At 46.8% G+C, this 20,356-nt stretch overlaps 1 protein-coding gene across 2 annotated transcripts; it reads left to right on the top strand.

Moving 5' to 3' along the window:
• Positions 1-8,244: 8,244 nt before the first annotated feature.
• Positions 8,245-20,093, top strand: LOC140917576 (regulator of cell cycle RGCC). Of its 2 annotated transcripts, XM_073360701.1 has the most exons (5): positions 8,245-8,352; positions 13,837-13,992; positions 14,815-14,895; positions 16,608-16,670; positions 18,559-20,093. In XM_073360701.1, exons 1-5 carry the CDS (start codon positions 8,319-8,321, stop codon positions 18,564-18,566), a joined length of 342 nt encoding a protein of 113 aa, XP_073216802.1. In that variant the 5' UTR covers positions 8,245-8,318; the 3' UTR covers positions 18,567-20,093. The 2 variants fall into 2 exon arrangements, with proteins under 2 accessions (XP_073216802.1, XP_078710355.1); XM_078854229.1 differs by lacking the exon at positions 18,559-20,093 and having other exon boundaries at positions 16,608-18,552.
• The last annotated feature ends 263 nt before the right edge of the window (positions 20,094-20,356 follow it).

The following is a 20,356-nucleotide window of genomic DNA, read 5'->3' on the forward strand; positions in this document are numbered from 1 at the left end:
CCAACTGCCTCCAGCAGCCAACACTTATCCTGAACCTCACCTCTCTCCAGTCCTTTGTTCCTGAGCTGGGGAGATGTGGCTCAGCCCCCCCACCCCAGGCAGGGAAGTCCATATCTCTCTGGGTCACTGGTTGCTAGGTATCAGTGTCTGGGCAATTGGATTTGCCATTGTCTTCTCAGATGCTCCAGTGATATGGGAATTAAGGCCCAGATAGCTAGGTGACACCCATATCTATGTCTCTTAGCTGTGTCCTTTCCTACCTGCCAGGTAATAATGCAGCACACAGGGGAAACTGAGGCACACACAGGCTTCTTAAGAATATTACAAAAAATTTGCACTTTGTCTCACCATGACTGTAAAGTGCTATGCCAGTATAAGCACCTTATTATTTTTCAAATGCACAAGTGGTATAATAAAGATGGACAAAAGTTCAAACAATAAAGTATAAAGTAGGAAACTAAAACAAGTGTATAAGTCAAAAAGAAAATATCAAAAGTGTCAAAAGGACTTAAATAAGAATCACAGGCATTGTCACTGTTCAAAAGCATTGGGGTCAGCAGTGTGGCATCTAGGAAGTCCTCATGATAAACTAGCCTGACCACCACACCTCTGACATGGTTGAGCTTGCACCAGAGGTAGCATGGCAGCTCAAAACCAGGCAGTCTCTCATCAGGCTGAGTGATGAGGAAGGAATTTCTTACAGAGGGAACTGCTGGTTCCCATTCTGCTTGCCACAGTGTGGCCGCATCCACTGTGGGGACGGTTGGTAACACAGTGCAGACTGGTCTTGTGCTGGTCAGTCAATGGCAAGTGCCTCTTGTATATCTTTGAAAAGTGACAGTTACGTCTTAATATCCGTATAGCTGTACCTACACTAGGGGGTTGTGCTCTGTGTCTTCAAGTCTTACAGCAGCACAAAGTATATGAGAAAGAGAGACATGGAAGAGGAGGTTGTTAATTTAACTAATTTCTGGCATTGTGAGTTATGGCTGAAGAGCCCCCATAAATTTCACCTTCTGGCTAGATCTGAATTAGAGGAGTGGCTGTTGTTATTTTCTTCTCTCCTCCCTGCTGCTGGACATGGGGTTGTCACAACTTCTTTCAAGCAGGGTGGTTAGCCTGGGGCCACACATCCAGGCAAAATCCCTCTGTTTACAACTCCCATTGTCAACAGGGGAGTTCCATGTCCGGAAAGTTTGCAGGACTGGGCCCGTAGGCCTAGTCTAGGCTAAGATTTAAAGAAGGGATGTCAGAACATGTTCTAACATTTGAAAAGTCTAGTGTAGACAAAGCAGTGTAGCCTTTAACACATGTTAAACTGATCCAGTGAAAGCCTGGGCTCCTTCCTTGGCTTCAGTTTGACCAGTTTAGCACATGGTAAAGGCAATCTACATCAGATCTTTCAAATGTGTTAGTTAGAATGTGTTAGCTAAGGTTCTACCATCATACCTTCAAACCCTAATCTAGACAAGTCCTTTCTAAAGACTACACTCTATTAGATTTGAAATATTTGAATGGTCTCTGCATCCATGTTCTCTTATATGCAACAATGTTTGTGTTTTGTTTGACTGATGTAGGGTTGTGTGAAATAGTCACCCCAAAATCTGAACCCCTCTGAATTGGAGGTGTTGGCATTTCATTGTGATTTCATCAAAATGATCTGATTTCATCTCCAGAAAGTCAGCGTTCGAGGGAGTGTAACAGGGCGGTCTGCCCTTTTAAGGGTCAGGGTGCTTGGGGCCAGCCAAACTTGTTCAATGATGAGACCCATCTGGGAAGGGATCAGGTGATGCCTTTAAAGCTGGAAGGGAGGCTGTGTCCTGTGCCTCATCCCTGGAGCAGAGAGCATTCCAAAGGGAAAGACCTCTGGGTCCTGGAGTCCAGTAAACCGTGCCCTGAGGGAAGGGCCTGAAAGAAACCTGAACATGGAGTTGATCCTTCCTGGGCTGGGGGAAACAAACCAACAACGTTAGATGGGAGTTTACTCAAAATTCAGGTTATTTGGGAGTGAAAAGCTCAGTGTTGTTAAAACATTAAAAATCTCCTCCTGACTAAGGTCAGTTTCTGCCTGAAGACACACAAACACATTTGTGAGGAGAGTGTTAGCTGGAGGCTGGGCAGTTACATCTCCCGTGAGGCACATCCAGTCTGGGCCAGTTCCTGTTCTGGCCTGCAGCTCGCAATCCACTAAAGTAAGTGGGTAGGAATAATGGCGCTCCATTCACCTCTGCTCCTCATGTCCCGGGGCTCTTCAAAACTTACCAGGATGGCCTGGGGAAACCCTCACCCCCCTCTACCTTCCAGCAACCTGATTTTTCAGATCCCTGGCTGGAGTCTAGATGCATGTTGATAGCTAGTATAGCAACCAGCCAACAAGCTAAGACTAAGGCTGTGCTTGGGGCAGAGAGGTTAGAGACCTTTGCTTGCAGTGGGAAATGTTAGGGTACAGTCTCATACAGTTTCATGTATAGACCCTGAAGCAGTCTACTAAAAATGAAACCATCCTAAGGCTGGATTGTGTGGTGCTAAGCTCTCAAAGGCACTGGGAGCCTTTCTTTCATACAGGTTTCAGAGTAACAGCCGTGTTAGTCTGTATTCGCAAAAAGAAAAGGAGGACTTGTGGCACCTTAGAGACTAACCAATTTATTTGAGCATAAGCTTTCCTGAGCTACAGCTCATTAGGATATGGATCGGACAAAGCACGGCCAATTATCTATGTGAAATTAACCAATCCCTTCCAGAGTGTCCTGTCCTAGCATGCACTGGGTCTGGTGTAAAACCCAGGCTGGATTCTTCATTCTTCTTTGGTTATTTTAAAGTCCTGGTCTGTGGCGTGGAAGGGAGATCATTGTGGTCCCATAATCCCCTGGGACAGCTGACACAAAAGTGGGTTAAGGGCATGTGCTTTGAGCATCTAGAACTGATTTCATGGTCCGCCTCTGAGCCTGTGCTAATCCCATTTCTTAATGGGAGTTCTGTGTTCGGCTCCTATAATAGGTTTTGCGTTTCATACCCATGGTCTCCCGAAAGCTCTTAATACAGTGATGAGCTAAATGCTGAGAGCGCAATCATGGTTCAGACAAACATTGCCACCAGCCCAGGCTCAGCCACGGCTCCCACGTGGCCTTCGACCTTGAATCCTTGTTAGTGAGAGAATCCGGGACACTAAGGTTAACTCCTTTTCTCTTCTCAGAGCCCTGGGGACTTTAATTGACACCATAAAGGATCATGATGCAATGTCTGCTCTGAGAGATGGTGCCTCTAAGAGCCCACCACATGTACTCTTAGCAGTGATGAATGAACCCTTTTTGTCACTGAGGGACAAGACTAAAAATATCCTCCATACACTCCAGCCATGAGAAAACCAAATGAAATGGACACCTTTTCCTCTCTTTCCCCCCTCATTTCTGTTTGTCTTTAGCCTTGGCCCATCCAGCCCATAGTTAAAGCCACCAGTCCAGCTGAAAATATGGATTGGAAATGAGATGAACAACTCTCCCCTAAATATAGGGGGCCAAATTCTCTGCTAAACTCCATTGGGATCAACGGTGCTGACTCCACTCCAACAGAGAATTTAGCTCAGTGGCTTCTATTGTGGTGCTTTAATATCCCAATGCACAGAGGTGAAATATGGATACTGCAGGCAACACTGGATGAGACAGGAGTTGTTTAGTGATACTTCACACGTTGAACTGGGAACTCTTGTGTTTGCGGCAGGATGGCACCTGCTCTCTTGATTTTTCTCAACCACAGGCTGCTTTAGAGCCTCAGAGAAAACTGTCGCAAAGAGGAGTCATACACTCCTCCTGCCACAGGGTGTCAGAGTTGGACAGAATTGGGCTAGGCAGCTCAGGAGTCAGGGAGTTGAGTTTCATTTCAAAGGAAAGGGATATTGTCACATTGTCACCTTGTGTTAGGGCCTCTGTGTTGTCAGGTCATACTGCAGGTAGCGGGTTTTCCACAATCCAGGATGTTTTGTTTTTGCCTCTGGCACAGGAGAGAGCAGCGAACATCTGGAGCATTCAGCAATACTCAGGACGGGTGGGAACCAAAGGATTTAATGAAGCAATCTGTGTACATAGGCCTTGCTTCTGAGCATGCTAATGCTCTGGACAGCTTGTCCTGCCTTGAAGGAAAGGCTGCTTCCTTCAGAAATAACAGCTGAGCTGCTAGTATTCCAAGGGATAGATCCAATCTGGCAAAAGAGTGATAACTCACATCTGTCTCTCAGATGAGATATAAAACCAAGGCTCTGACATCGTGAAAGTTAAAAAGCCCAGGAACCATTTAATGGGGGCATCAACCGCAATTCTGTCTTGGGGAACATGTCCATGTGGACATCCCCATGTCATTTCAATCAGAGATCGAATCACAGAATCATGGAACTGGAAGGGACCTTGAGAGATCATCTAGTCCAGTCCCCTGCACTCAAGGCAGGACTAAGTATTATCTAGACCAGTGCTACTCAAAGTGGTGGTCCGCGGACCGGGGCCGGTCCGCGAGCCATCGGCTGCCGGTCTGCGCGCACATTGGAAAAAAAATTGCCGGTCCCCCACATCAGATAGCTTGAGAAGCACTGATCTAGACCATCCCTGACAGGTGTTTGTCCAACCTGCTCTTAAAAATCCCCAGTGATGGAGATTCCACAGCCTCCCTCAGCAGTGTATTCCAGTGCTTAACCACTCTGATGGCTAGGAAGTTTTTCCTAACGTCCAAATTCTTCACTCCCCCTCCTGAAACCTGTTGCATAGTGCTTCTGGCAAATCATCGCAGTTGGAAACACTGCCAGTGGCATTGCATTGAAAATAATGGAGTTAGTCAGCTGCTGCATTCCACCCCAGAGGGTCCTGCACTTAAGAGCTTAGTGAGTGATCCCTACATATGCAGCATGTACATTACTTTGGGATCCTTCCAAATGAAAGGTGCTCTATAAATATTGCAATTAATAGGCTTGCAAAGGGTGCAAACGACCCCTTTCACTTCTTTCCTGGGTCTTCATAAAACTCAGCCTCTACAGTCAGGATTTAATGTGCCAAGTATCCAGTGAGGGGGCACAGGCCCTAGACCCCTGTGCCAGTCACCATTGGTGTCATTCAGCTGGCCCCAGGCCCACGTGCCAGCCACCACACATGTCACTCGGCTGGCCCCAGACCCCTGTGCCAGTCACCACTCATGCCAATTATCCCCATGAACCGCTGCTATATGTTGTATCTCATTCCCACCTCTTTTGTCTGTTCATGTGTCTCTTCCCACTGTAAGGTTGGTGGGCAAGGGCCTCAGCAGCAAATGTGGAAGTGGGCGGGACCTGCACACAAGCTGCAGGGGATTGAATTGCTACAACAGCTCTTCTGACTGAGCCTAGGACTAACTCGAGCTCATCTTCTCCCTCTCCTGGTGAGGTCAGCATGGCCTCGTCTCTCCAGATGGGAACCAAAGAGCTGTGTGAAGGCAGCTGTGAGGCTGCACAGCAGAATTACAGATAGCCAGGAACTACAAAAGCCCTAAGCCAGCAGCACCAGGAGCTCACCTGTATTGCACATGTTCTGTGCATTCTGCAGCAGCAAGAGTAGTCAGCAGGAATAGAAAATAGCATATGTGAAACACCTGCATATTGGGAGCTTGCATTTTCCATCTCTGGCATCTCATCATGCTGCTCTACATTACACCAGAGCAGATGGCCAGTCCCAAATATTCAAAAAGTGAAGAGTCAGCCCCCCCCAAATCGTAAAACTGGCTTAAAAAATCACAAGATTTCTTAAATAAAAACTTAACTTTTTGGTTCTTTTTCTTTGCCTTCTGGCTTCTGAGTCTTCAGAGTGCATTCAGGTCACATTTTTAAACTTTTCTCCACAAGCAGAGCTTTTTAAATGGAAGCTGAGATTCTCCTACCATCACATGACTCCAGCTGCTGGTGTCTGAAGCAAAACACTAGGTATCACGAGACTTGAGATCAAATCATCACAGCTGGCAACATTGCCAGTGGTACTGCATTGAAAGTAATGGAGTTATGTCAGCATAAACCTGAAGCACTGGAGAATCAGATGCCTTCATTGTGTGTGATTTTAACTCTGTAACCTAATGCTGCATAAATGCTGGCTTGATTTATTAGGTTTTTTGTTTCTTTAAAGAAGAAAAATATGGAGCTCCCAGTCTTGCGGCACATATGGACTCCCATCTCTATAGCTGTTCAGCTGATGGAGCTAACAAATTCATTGGTTTTATTAGCAGAACTTGTAAATTCTTTAATTTAGAGCTCTACTTGACTTGCAGAACTTACAGGCTTTCTCTGCTTCGCCAACGGAGTTTTTAAATTCTTTGAACCAGCTGGTGTGTTCTTAGGACTCAGTTCTGCTTAGTGCTGAGCACCAGGGGTGTTGAGGTCACTCACTCAGCACCCATATGGTTAACACCTCAATCCTGAATTCAGATCTGGGTTGCAATCACTTGCGCATGCATAGAGCTCTGTGTGGGCACAAACATCTGCTCACTTGTAACTGATTGCAGGAGCAGGGTAGATTTCAGGACATGTTCCACCATTTATGCTAAGGGCTTGTCTACACAGGGAAATAGCCTGGAACAGCTAATGTGGAAAAGTTATCGCTCTTTAAATTCACACCCTTGCTTATTTCGCAATAGCTTCCCCATATAGAAAAGCCCATTGTGTGTGGCTTTCAGACTTTCTTGTCTTTGCTAAATACGAACCAGGGGTTATATTTTCAAAAATCACAAGTGATTTTTTGGGTGCCCAATTGGAGGGACTTTAAAGAGCCTGATTTTCAGACAGAGCTGGGCACTCATCTTCTGAAAATCAGAATCATTTATAGTACGGAGACTGGACTCCGTAAAATCAAGGCACACCAAGCATGAGTCATTTTAAAATGCAGGCTCCTTTTTTTCCAGACCAAGCCAGACCCTTCGTCCTCAGTGACATTAATGGCAAGTTTCCACTTAGAAACTGAGTGAATTGTTTTTCTTTGCACCTTCCCCCAAGTCCTGAATTTTTGAGTTTGATTTAATTACAAGGAAATGCATAGCATTGTACCAGCAGTAGTTACAGCTCATGTAATCAGATTATGAATTTATCCTAAATACTCAGATCTGTGTCTTAATTGTGAACTAGCACCCTCAATGAACAGACACAGAAGGAAGCCAGTGTTTTCAAACAGAACAATTTGGGATTTACTGGTAGAAACAAGAACTACGGGAAACATGCAACCTACCAAAGTAAGCATGTTAAACTCAGCTCTTTGACAAGTGATTTTGCTTTTTAGTTTGCTTTTGACATTGTTAATTGGAGACTTGGGACCAAAGAAGGCACTGAGAAAAGGGTGATTTTACTGACTGGTGAAGTCCCCCACCCCCTCACCTGTCTGAATAGTGCTAAAGCATTTCTGCCCGGAACATTTGAAGCCCTCTTTTCATGAGCTCTCAACTGTAGGAGGGTGTTATGGGTCCGTCCATAAATTATGTAACACATTTTGGGTACTTTACAAGACTCATCCACGCTGTGTAATGCTGAAAAGGGCCCGTTCCCCAGCTCCTGCTCTCAGATGCCTCCACATACCACTAAGGGATGTATCCATCCCCTCTGCTAGCACCCGGACTGAGCACTCTTCCTCGTGCATACACACGTTTTAGTCTACCATCCCTTGCAAACAGTCCTGGACACCTTTCTTTCCCTCCCTCCCGTATATGTTTCATCCTCGCTCTGTCTAGATACCCTGCGAATCACCGCCAACAGCGGCTCTGCCTTCTCCTAATACCCCCCAGACACATCACTGCCTCACCAAGGCATTATTACACCCAGGCACCTCCCACCCCCCCGATTTCAGTCCTCTCTGCAAACACCTCCACTATAGAGTCATCAAGGTTTTCATCCTTTCCGCCACGCCCTCCAGGACTTTATTCTCTCCTGCAAATTGCTCCACACCCCACGGGTTAAATACTCCTACGCCTCCGGTCTATAAGCCCCACGGTGCCCTGCACTGGCCCCGTCGGCAGGATCCTGAGCGATCGTTCGGTGCCGCGGCATGTATCGTTTTTTGGCCAGACATACGGCATTCTTTCCGGGACGCACGTTCCATTCCATTCACAGAAAACCCCCTTTTTTCAGCCGCCGCTCCTTGACAGGCTGCTGGGGTTTGCTAGGCGGAGCCCCGCGAGCGGCCCTCTGATTGGCTTAGCGCGAAGGAGGGGGCAGGGCCGAAAGCACAAAACTTGCCGCGCCTGGGTGAAAATAGCTCTTAGAATTTAGTCATTTTCACATTGTGACCTATTGTCTTCCTGTGCAGAAGAGAAGAGCGTTTCCCTCGCTGATCATGGCCAGCCCCACAGAGAACATGAACAATGCAGGTTAGTGCTGCCTCCTTCTGTATTAACTTTCCCCCTTCTCCTGTGAGTTATTACAAGTATATTTGATCATTGAAATGCAAATGAGTTTCTATTCATTAATGTATTTGAAAACTCTTATTGACCTTTTCTGGCTGTTTTGTTAAAAACCTCGTAGCGCTTTATATGTTTAATCTTGCCTGTCATCCTTGGAAAATCCAATTTCTAAAAAGGGATAATATCGAAGAGGTTGGTGTATCGGTTTGAATGCTATAGTATGAATTAGCTGCATCACTACCTCTGATCTTCTTAGGGGGGAGAAGTAATTGTTCAGTGCGTTGGTATTTTTCAAAAGATCTCTCTTCACCCTCACTTATAGAACTTCTCTCTATTCAATATAATTTGTTGCTCTAGATTAAAATCACAATAAAGCATCATCATAAATGGTGTTAAATAACTGAAAAAAGGTTTTATTGAAAACAATTCATATCACAAAAATTATTTCCACATGCTATTTTAAAGAATCCAATATGCGGTGTGTATTTTTGATTATTTGCCCTTAACCTAAAACCTGATCAGAGGAAAAATGCCAGACTTGTTTCTTTATTTTTAAACCAAGTACAGTGAGCTTGCTCTTTCATCTCTTCACTCATACTAAAGAGGGAAAGGTGTTCTCTTAGATATACATTTTGTATGTGTATTTACTTTGTTTGTGTACACCGTCCATGAAAAAGGACAGTATACATCCGATGAAGTGAGCTGTAGCTCACAAAAGCTTATGCTCAAATAAATTGGTTAGTCTCTAAGGTGCCACAAGTACTCCTTTCCCTTTGCCTTAAGTAATCCTTGCCATATTTTAAAAATAAAGTTACACAAATAGACTCTTTCCCCAATAATTAACATAAATCATCACACAGCAACTAAAATATATATCTCTGATCTTTATGATCTTGCAACAGTATCCTCCCAGCATCTCTCAGCCCCAGAAAACAAATGTACTTCAGACCAAATTTCAAAAGAAAAGAAGAAAGAAATAGATGTGTTCCTAAAAGTCCAGGTCACAGGTTTGTGTCATGAAGAGACATTCCTTTTATTGAAATAATAATAATGTGAACAAAAAACCAACTGGCATTAATAATAAAACTCTGCCTCGTTTCAAAAAGCCATCAGTAACCAGCCATCCAAAATGTCACAAATCTTATAGTGCTTTATTATGTTTACAGATAACTGCAACTTGGGTTCAATTAACATTTTTTTTTTGTGGGATCATAATAAATAAATAAAACCAACAACCCCAAAGCCCGGCAAGCTTTCCTCGCTTTCTCCAACCCATTATGCTGTTCCACAAAGCTAGTGTGAGTTGTTTAACATTTCTAAAGAGTAAACTTCCATGTGGAACTGTGTTTTCACCCTTTGGATAGAATTTTGTGGTCTGATCCTCAGCTCATTGCACTGGCTTCAATGGATTAAGTGTTCCAGGATCGTACTGTTGTTATATTTCTTCCTTCTTCTCATGAATGTTAAAGGATGGGTAAAAACAATGGGGAGTCCTTGTGGCACCTTAGAGACTAACAAATTTATTTGGGCACAAGCTTTCGTGAGCTATAACCCACGCTCTTGTGGATTTGTGTCCCTGCATGCAGGGAGCAGTATCCGTACATAGCCACATTTTGATAAAAATCCCCCCTGCCCCAATTTTTTTTCTTGATCGTGTACTGATAGGCACTGACCATGAGAGGCAGCTCCAGCTGCCAGACTTAAAGGGTACAGAGCAGTGGCTGCAGCATTGAACCTCAAAGCCTGTAACGCCTCTCTCATGGGCAGGCAAGTCAGCTGTCTCCAGTGTTAACCCTGATTCCTTCCAAGGCTGTGGGGGGAAAAAAACCCATCCTGGAATCACGCTCCTGTAAACTGTTTACTAGCCATTAATTATTCCAAGCAGCACCTTCTCTTCGGCAGCTTTCTCCCCATGAAGCCTATCTGCATTGTGTTTCTGCCGAAAAGAGCAAATGCATGTTGTACAATGGAAGGGAAAAAAGGTAGACTGCTTTACTGAAGATTAGGGAAATATTCTAAGGGTTTTCCCCTCTAAACTGTGGTAAGAACCACAAAACAAGTTATTTATTAGGGACTTTCAGAGAGCCAAGATATGTCACTCAGAAGGCGCTCTTGCAGCACAATTCTACCTCCTCTTGCCATACTCTAACTAAAAACAGTTGCTGGTGGATAGAAGTTGCATTGTGTATGTTTCCTGCCATCTGCAGATACCCTGTGTACCGTTAGCCTCATTCTTGAAATGGCACAAGGATCGGGGCAGTAACCGTTATCTCTCACTCATATGCACACACCCGCACGTGCCCGGGCACACCCACACAGAAGTCGGGCTTCATCACATTTTCGATTATCTTGTCTGTGCTTGTGTTTGTAAGTGGTTTTAATTATAAGCTGTAAATGCAGCAGGAGAATTTTCTGATCTTTCTGAAAGCTGTTATGCATGGGTGACCGATGAGATCTTCCTCTGAGAGTGGTACTCTCAATAAATAGCCATGAATTTACAAAGATAGAGCTGGATCGCAGCTAAGCTAAATCCAGAGTAACTCAGTGGATTTAAACCTGATTTATACCAGCATAGATGAAATCGGAATCCAGCTTGTGGATCTCCCAGTAGCTCACCAGGATCCATTTCAGTTTTGAGTATATCAGTTCTCATACAGGTCGGAAGGGTTTTTTGATTGTGTGTTTTGTTTTTTTTTTTTAAAGTCTACTGTCAAGAAAACCTCAGTGGAAATGAGCACATAGACAATAGGCTCTTGTATGTGATTATGATTGAACTTGAAGCCAGCAAGGCAAGGAGGCTGATGGGTAAAGGAGCAGGATGGCTTTCCATTTTAAACTTGCCCTAATCTTCATGAGTATTGCAGGGGGTCTCCAACTCACAGAGGAGAGTGTATTCCATACAAAATCTAATCATAACAAGCTTTTCCTTGCTCAAGTTGGCTTGCATCAAAACCTTTGGGTCTCATAAACACATTCTATTGTGAGTTGAGGAGGGAGTGCGTGTGAACAGAAAAAGCTTTCAATAGTCTTTCAGAGATCAGAGCAAATGTTGATATTGTAAACTCTTTGAAGCTAAGATCTTATTTTAAGCTCTCTCTGCAAAGTGCCCAGTGTGTGCTGATGTGATCCCAAGAACATTACATGCTTTCTGGAGATAATTAGCCTCTTCTGGAGGGAAATGATGAGGCAAGGTAGTTTTGGGGGTCAAGACATGGACCTGGGATTTGGGAGATCTGAGTCCTATTCCAGACTCTGCCACAAGCTTCCTGTGGGACCTATGAGAAGTCACTTGGTCTCTCCGTGCCTTAGTTCTCCATATGTAAAATGGGGGTGTCAGTGCTGTCATGGGGATGCTGTGAGGACAAATCCATTGGGCAATTAGCTACACAGGTTTCCAGCAGTTGAGGATCTGGCCTCTTAATGTTTGTGAGCCAGCCATCTACTATGGTGATGGGCCTATATATAGGTGGCTAGAGAGACCCAGCTGACAGGCCTGTTTCTGCTCACACACCAGCTTCCCAGTGGAGGGACTCCTGACTTACCCCACTCTGAGGGAGAGCAGAATCTGGCTCTGTGTAGTGTAGAGTGGTGGTTTGTAAATGTGCTGAAGACTCTCTTGCGGTCCTGTGGTGCATCAGCTCAGCTCTTCTTTCTGCAAGTTTGTAATGTTTCTTTATTACACTCCTAGGCTACTCTGTAAGTTTCTCAAGGCCAGCTGTGTGGGGGGAAAATGGCAGTGGGTTAGTGTCTTCCCTGCTGTAATTCTCCTGAGGGCAATGGAGTTAAACCAGGGAAGACTTTGGCTCAATGGGTCAAAGTCGGTGATGTGACTGGTTGTGACAATTAGTTTGGCTACAAGCCACAAAGTGCTGATGCACCAGCTGGTGGGATGTCCATTGAAGTCAAAGGAAATAGCTTTTATTTGCTCCCAGCTGCATTTGGCACATTCTTGCTGGTGGAGCTGCAGAAGGGACATGCTCACTCCTCAGGGGGGAAGAAGAACCGTGCACCATCCATCAGCAACCCTGCTGCTCCTTAGCTGGCTAGAATTGCTGGCTCTCTTACAGCCCTCATTAGCCAGAAAGCTGGTGCCATAGCAGTTGGGTGGAGTGAGGCTGAAAAAGTTCTGAGGGGGGTGAGGAAGAGTTGTCTGTCCAGTTGCTGAAGCTGGTGGTCTGGGGTCGGCTCAGATGCATCCTGGAGTACATCTGCTGCTCTACCCCAGGCTGAATGACTGCGCGGCTTTCCCAGCACTCCCTGCTGCATTTCAGATTGGCAATTCTGTAGGAGGAAAAAAAACCCCTAAGCTTACAGTCCCAGCTCATAGCTTCGCAACAAGGAAGTCAAATTATAGAGGAGACTCTGCCAATTGTATTTATATTGCTTGATTTGCACGTAGCTGGAGGGCTGGTCCTGGAAACTCACTCAGCTCCCAAGGAGTAAATACAGGGCTCCTTTAAAATCCTGACAAAGTTTCCTCTACAAATTTACATCCCTTGGTTTTCCCCCTCCCATGCCCATTTAAAAACCACTGGGAGGAATCCAGTGAACTGGCATGATCTGATTCTGATCTCACGTTGGTGGAAACTGGGAGTAACTATTGAAACTGGTGACATTACTCTCCGGTAAGGCAGTAAGTGAGATCAGAATCAGGCCCAGCATCTGTCTCAGATTCTCTGCTGCACAACTGCATCCGTGCTGTTGCTGGCACAGTTTCAATCATTCTGTAGACAGAGCCCTGGTGTTCTCAGGTCACACTCATGAGCACCACTGCAAATGGGTGGCTGCACAGTCATTGGCTGATTAGGACATGTTGGCCAGTCAATCACATGGATAACTGAGAGCAAGGGGTTGATATTCATATCTGACCCACTAGTCCATAATGCTGAGAGCATAACTGGGATTGGCTGCTGGGGTGTACATGGCGGGGAATGCTGGGGGTGGATAAAGGCACGCCCAGGCAGCAGCTCCTCCTGTGTTCCATTTTGTACATGGCTAAAGGTGACCATCCTACGGGAATGCTCTTCTGTTCTACAGATCACTTCAAAGTTGCTTTTCTAGTCCCTCCCCCTTACTCAGATCCAGGGTCTGACTCTGATCACTCTCACATGGGCTCGACACTGGGGTAACATCACTGACCTCTGGCTCCTAGTCTGTCTGCTCTACTCAGGGCACTGAATTCCCAGTTCTCCCCCAAAATCTGGCCACTGTTGATGCGAGAGCCTTCTCCCATGCAGCTCCCACCACCCAGGACAACTACTGTCTTTTCCCCATGTCATCTGATTTTCAAGCTTCACAGCAAACCTCTTTCCTCCTTTTCCCCATAATTTCCCTCTCCTTCTGATATCCTGATCCCCTTTCCCACCCTGCCCAGAGTACTCCTGGGTTCTGTGTGTGTGTGTTTGCCTTTGCCTCCGAATGACTCACCGGGCTGATCTATTGACTCTTCAGTGCTGCCAGACGACCTCCATGACCTCCTGAGGGAGTTTGACGAGGTGATCGAAGACTTTGACAAGGGTGAAGTTTGTCAGTATGAGCAGCATCTGGAGGAGCTGAAGAGAAGGACCCACCCCAGTGTCTATGACAGTGGCATCGATGAGCTAGAAAGTGAGTTTTGGGGGCTGTCGGTGCAGAATAAAAGGAGTCATGGTGTTCACCTGGGGCGGGGATGTTTCATCACTGGGGAAAATCCCACTGGGAGGGACAAGGGGAACTTGTCTGCCTCTTCCATCCCCACCCAACTGCTTACTATCTTGCTGGAGAGCCCTTGAACGTGGCTGCAGGGCTCCTGCAATTTTACTTCCTCAACAGTCTGTAGCTGCACCTCTGGTTTGTTCAGTGATTAAACTTCCAGGTCATTCCATCTTTGAGCATCCCCATGTTGGCCACACATTCATGGGTCTCTTCCCTCTAGGGCTTTAAGTAGCATCTGTGCTTACTTTGAGGGGCTGTGGTATTTGTGTGCCTGACAGGTGCATCTTTAAAGTCAAGGGTTTGTCAGCCTCTACATTGTATCCCCCATGCGAGAAGGGATTTAATGGCTTCACTGCTGCATAACATGCCAGGGTCTTGGGCCAAAACCCACCTCTCTGATCTTTCACTGCCCTCATGTGCCTGTGATAATCCCACTGAAGTTCCAGATCACTCTGTTCCACCATCACACCCAGACTACAGAAGATGCCGTTAGATTGAATTTGGCCTCTGCTGGGCTGGTAAAAGAGCGTTGTTCCCTTTTGTAGCTGAGATTTGTAGCAAGAGTGATGCAGTTCAGCAACTCAGCTGGCAGAAAGTGGGACCCAGCAGCTAGATTTGGGAATCCATGTTGCACCATGTTGGCCCCTGTCCCCTGCTGGCATCTTTATAATGCCCCTGTGGTTCTTGGAGCTAGATGATGCCTCGGTGCAGTGACTGATCTTGTTCTGTATGCAGGTACCAGCACGTCTCCTGGGAGCAGTTTAAACTCCAGTGAAGAAGATCTCAACACGTCGGCCAGCACTGCTAACTCCAAAGGTAAGACCAGGACACCTCTCCATCAAAAAGTCCCCTTCAAGGGGTACCATGGGGAATCCTATTTAAAGTGTCCTCAGGGTAGAAGTATGCAGGATCTGAGCCCATTTCCTCAGCAATGGCCCTAGAGAAATTGAATGCATTAAAGGTAAGGTGCATTCAGTTCAGTAACTGCAGCGTATCCACGTTTTTATGTGGGAATCCTCTCTAGAGGGGTGTGTTCTGTGAGGAATGGAGAGGAGAGTCGACTCCCTCTGGATTGCAGAACATGCATGATGTTACCGAGCTATGTTTCTGATCCAGGCTGGAATCCAATCTGATGGGTCCATTCAGAGCTCATGGATCCCAGCCCAGAACCTTGATACTGAAAGGGTCACCCAGCCCTGGCACTGACAGAGGGCCTAGCAGAGGGTGATCTCAGAAGCAGTGCCTTGCACAGGAACAAAAGCAATACTTGGGTCTGTAGCCCTGATTTTCCTTCTACATCAGAACGCCACTGATTTGCTTGGAGTCACTCCTGACTCACCCCAGTGAATGTGAGAGGAGAAGGGGGCCCTTGCCTCCAAGCTGTCAGTTCCTCCTAATATTCAACCCGAATTTTCCTTCGCTTAAATTCAGCCCATCAGTCCAGGTGACACCCCTTTGGGCCACTCCAAACCCCAGGAGCATGTTGGCTGGGCTGAACTGGTTGTGCTAATGGGGATACAGGCTGGTGGTTGCACAAGGACCTCTAAGGAGGTTTGTTCTGGGGTGACATCCTGTGTCCCCTGTAGAAATGAGACTGGAATCTGTATGAGGATTCAGAGATTAGGGAGAGTCCCCTACACACACTTCCATGCCACAATAAAGGAACCATGGCTTACGTGTCTGATGCTCTCCCAGGCGTCTCCTGGGGACACCACCATCATCCCTCAGGCTCTTCAATTCCTAGTCAGGACTTTGGAAAGGCTATCCCCAGGAAAATCCATCCCACATTTTGCCCTAAAACGAGAGTGTACAGTGCAGGGCCTTGAGAGATTAATAAGTGCTCATGCAGGGCTGATGTGATCAGTAAAGATCACAGTATATGCATCTTACTGTCAAGTCTCCGTGCGTTGGTTTAAGGCGTTCCCAAGGACCTGGGCCGTAATGCCAGGCAGAACAATCATTTTTACTCCAGACTGGCCATCAGAAATACCCCACAGCCCAGTTAGCTTTCACATTAAGGCTACGAGCTAGGGATGCGATTCCCCGGCTCATGTACACGTGCTCACGCCAGCTCAGTGAGCACTCGTATGAGTATAAAGAGCGGTGTCGTTGTGGTAGCCCAGGTCGTGACTGAGGAGGCACGCCTGAGCTGTGCTGAGTGCAGACCGCCTTAAAACAGCGGGTACGTGCTTGGCAGGGCTCAGCCACCTCTGCTGCAGCCACCCGTGAATACCGGGCCTCCGCTGTTGCAGCTGCATGGAATGAGCTCCAGTGTGTGTGCACAAGCAGGGGAATCCCACCCCTAGTTCACGGTGTAGACCTAGCCTGAGGCTAGTCTATAAACGACATCCCAGATGTTCCAAATCCTTGTGACAAGATGCCCCAATGGGTGATGTTATGAAAGCAGTAATAGTAGCATGGCCTGAGCAGCCATGGGCAGAAGAAGCTGAGGAGAATCCCTTTTGTGACCTGCACTGGGATGGGTGTGGCATGCCGAGCATCTGACCATGGATCTTTCTCTCTGTTAGCTAAACTCGGGGACACACAGGAGCTGGAGGAGTTCATTGCGGATCTGGATAAAGTGCTAGAGGGTATGTATGGAGCCTTGATCTCTGCCATGTTTTGGTGACTGCTGAAAGCTAGATCCTCCACTGGTGGCCATCAGTGCAGCTCCCCTGAAGTCAATAGAACTACGGCAACGGACCCAGGCTGACGATTCGTCCCTAGGCATGACTGTGTCTGACCACGCCTCTCCCTGTTCTCCACCCAGTGCAGTCCCTTGCAGGAGCTCCGCCTGTCCTGTGGCGGCTGCATCCTGCTCTCCTTTAACGTTAGGAATTGTACCTTGACAGACAGCATGGGAATCTGGCAGGTGTGAATTCTGGCCTGCTGCCTCCAGGGCTGTACAGCCCCTGGGCTGGAAGGTGGTGTCTAGGCTACAGTGTGTCCTCCTGGGTTAGTCTGGCACAAGGCAGCCATGGCGGGGAATGTAATCTAGTGTTTAAGGGTGGGGTTTTCAATGGGAGTTAAGGGCCTGAATCCCCTAGAGCACCACTCAGCTCCCATGGAATCAATAAACCTGGGCTTCTAAGTCCCTCAGGCTTGTTAGAAACACCAGCATTAAACACTAGTGGAATCTGGAGATCTTGGGTGAAATCCTGGCCCCATTGAAGTCCATCGCAAAACTTCCCCTGACCTCAATGGAGCCAGGATTTCACCCTGGGATTCCAGTCTAGTCTTTTCCACCCAGTTGCTGGGGTGACCTTGGGTGAGTCTCTCCTTTCCCCTCTCGCACCACCCTTTCCCATCTGTCAAGGGGGGGGTGATGATACTGTCCAGCCCTGAGGGAGGTGGCTGGGGGGGGCCTGACAGTTATTGGTGAAGTGCTGGGCATGCCGCACTAAATTCTACAGTCTCCATCATTCAGGGCTACATTGGCCCAGAGTGTTCAGGGCAGCCCTAGCATGCTGCCACCCAAGCTCTGCACCCCTGCTGCTTCCTTGCAGCCCCCCTCTAGTCTGAGGGGAGAGGGGAAATGACAGCACTTCCTGATTACATTTGTCTTGCGCTGTGCTGGTGCTGGCAGGAAACCCCCCAGAGAGAGCTGGCCCAGGTTGGATTTCCCCTCACTCAAGCAGCCGGCTGCAATGAAAAAAAATCAAATCAGTGTGGATGTCCAGCATATAGGATCATCTGTGGTGACAGCAGGAGCTCAGGATAGCGGGCTGGGGCTGGGCTGCTATTGGACGAACACTGACCAAGGCCTGTAACACTGGCCTTTACTGAGCAGGGCGAGAGATCTTTCCTGCAACTCTTTGCCTGCTGCATTGCTCCCTGCTAATGAAACCTAGGGGAGTTTTACATATGCAGGTGCGAGAGGGTTTCTAGCTTCAGTTTTGTCTAAGGGAAATCCTTGCTCTCTTCTGCTATCCATATGCAGGGATACTGACTGCAACCTCTGGCCCACTTCTCTAGAATGAGTAAAAAGCTGTAAATGGAATCCTCTCCCATTCCTTATGGCTCACTTGGAAGAGAAGCGGTGATAACAAAACGCTGCTCCCCTCCAGCACTTGGCACCCAGGCATCTCCACGCTCTTTGCAGGATGGCTGGTCTCCATCTTTACAGATGGGGAAACTGAGACACAATTAAGGTCCAACTTTCTAAAGTCATTTTTTGGTGCCCAGCTTAAGGCAGTTAGGGTCTGACTGTTTTCAGATGTGTTGAGCAGCTCCCCTGGAGTTCCTTTGTTACTCAGCACCCCTGAATGTCCCCCCACAGAAGTCAGAAGTTCAGCTGGTCATTGTTGAAACGTTGGGTGTTAACCCCAAGCAGAGCCAGGAGCCGGATCCAGGAGGCCTGATTCCCAATCTCCTGCTTTAACCACTACACACACACAGCCTGGCAAAACAGGGTTTGGGTTTCCTTTGCATTGGCTGAGTTCAATGGCCTAACAATACATTTTCTTCTTCGCCCTGCAGAGATGTGAGATGCTGTCTCTGGCCAGGAGCTCTGAGAAGAGGTTATGGCAGAACTGAGATGTTCCACCCCATCCTTTCATGTTCTGCTCTGGAAGAGCAGGGTCTAAAATTCATACCCCGTGGGGCAAGGATAATACAGGCACGCTTTCCATCTGCAGAGCAACTGTCCAGCAACAACAGACCTCAAGTGCAAATCCATCATGCCTGAGAATCCTGGCAGGTTTCCTTCTGTCATCTGATGGTCCCTCTTCAGACAATCAGCATACATGGCAAATACTGATTCATCTCAGGGTGGGGAGACCTGCGAGTTGGGATTTATTTAGGTACTGGCCTTGGCATGTTTCCTTCTGCATTTGGTGGGCTACTAACCACAAACTTTCCACTTTCAAGGCAAAATTTCTCCAGTTGTTACCCATAGCACTCCTCCACCCTCCTCTTCCCAATGTATTGTCTCCCCATCTCTGAGGGTAGGGTAGAGTGTTCTGAGGAGACCTCTTTACTCTGAGCAGAATTGCAAGTGCTGGAATTGTAAGCCAAGGTAAGCTACCCCTAGAGTCCAGAGTCCCATCTGTAATGAGAAGGAAAGCAGGGTGAAGCCTCTTTATTTCCCAGCTCCATCAGGGTCCTCTCTGAGACATTGTACAGTATTTCCTGGGCCTGTGGACAATGGTTTTGCTCTTAATGAACCTCCTGGCTCCTGCAGTACTTTAACACTGCAGGGCTCTTTGGCATCAGTGGTAGCTCTTCTGGCAAATACCACCTGCAGCAATTGAGGGGCATCTCCATTTTAAAGTTGGCTAAATGTCTGCTCATGCTCTAGGCACCTTCCATACGGGTTTCAGATGGGTTAGGCTAGCAATGGATTGCCATTTATCGTAGTTTGAGTAGAGAGAGACCCATACTAACCCTCTGGACCTCCATTAGAGGTATAATGGGACTGTGCAAACCACCAGAGCTGAACATCCCTCAGCTTTGGATTTGGGTCACAGCTTTACAGCTGATAACACCAAATTTTGTGTTGATCCATATTGACCAAAGGAGGCTGTTGAATCCTAACAAACGGCCTTTAATAATGATTCCAAGCCAGATCTTCAGCTGCCATAAATTGACGTATCTCCGTTGACGTCCATGGAGCAATGCCAAAGTACCACCAGCTGAGGATCTGTGCAATGAGGTGTCTCTCTTCAGGTTCAGGAAGATAGCTATTGCCTAAATTAGTGGCTTTCAACCTGTGGCCCATGAACCCTTGGGGGTCCATGAACTATGATTTCCAAAGGGGTCCACATCTCTATTTGAAATTTTTTAGGGGTCTGCAAATGAAGAAAAAGTTGAAAACCCCTGGCCTAAATAAACAGATAATGGTTCTTAATGGTTTTTCATAAGTCCCCAGCTGTTTACTGGATGTCTTCAGACCAGACCCTAAGTGCCTCTGTCTTGAATGCTTGTATTCTGTTGTAAATATTGTAAAATAAGGACGATTCTAAATTTTTTATACAGACATGCATGTATTTTATGAATAAAAGGATTTTGTGGAATTTTTGCTTTGTGTGGATTTGCTCTGTGAATGCTGTCTCCAAGGCTTTCCCATTCCTGGAGTTTCAGAGCTGTGCACTCAAGTAATCTTGTAGTTATAGGGTTGCACCGAACTCCATGGACAAAGGATCTGTGATGGGAGCTGGGGCTAAGTGATTCTCCCAAAAGGGATATGTTTGACCCTTGGGTCACCCTGAGAAATATCACAGCATTCAGACAGAAGTAGCCAAGCAACGAGGATGCTTGAAAAAGACTTCAATGGGCA

Source organism: Lepidochelys kempii, chromosome 9 (assembly GCF_965140285.1).
Source record: "Lepidochelys kempii isolate rLepKem1 chromosome 9, rLepKem1.hap1, whole genome shotgun sequence".
In the NCBI taxonomy this organism is placed as follows: Eukaryota; Metazoa; Chordata; order Testudines; family Cheloniidae; genus Lepidochelys; species Lepidochelys kempii.

Excerpts from the sequence above, each read along its gene's own strand:
- LOC140917576 (XM_078854229.1), top strand. The coding sequence starts at position 8,319 with ATGGCCAGCCCCACAGAGAACATGAACAATGCAG. Across the intron at positions 13,993-14,814 it reads TGGCATCGATGAGCTAGAAA|GTACCAGCACGTCTCCTGGG; the intron begins GTGAGTTTTGGG and ends TTCTGTATGCAG. Across the intron at positions 14,896-16,607 it reads CAGCACTGCTAACTCCAAAG|CTAAACTCGGGGACACACAG; the intron begins GTAAGACCAGGA and ends TCTCTCTGTTAG.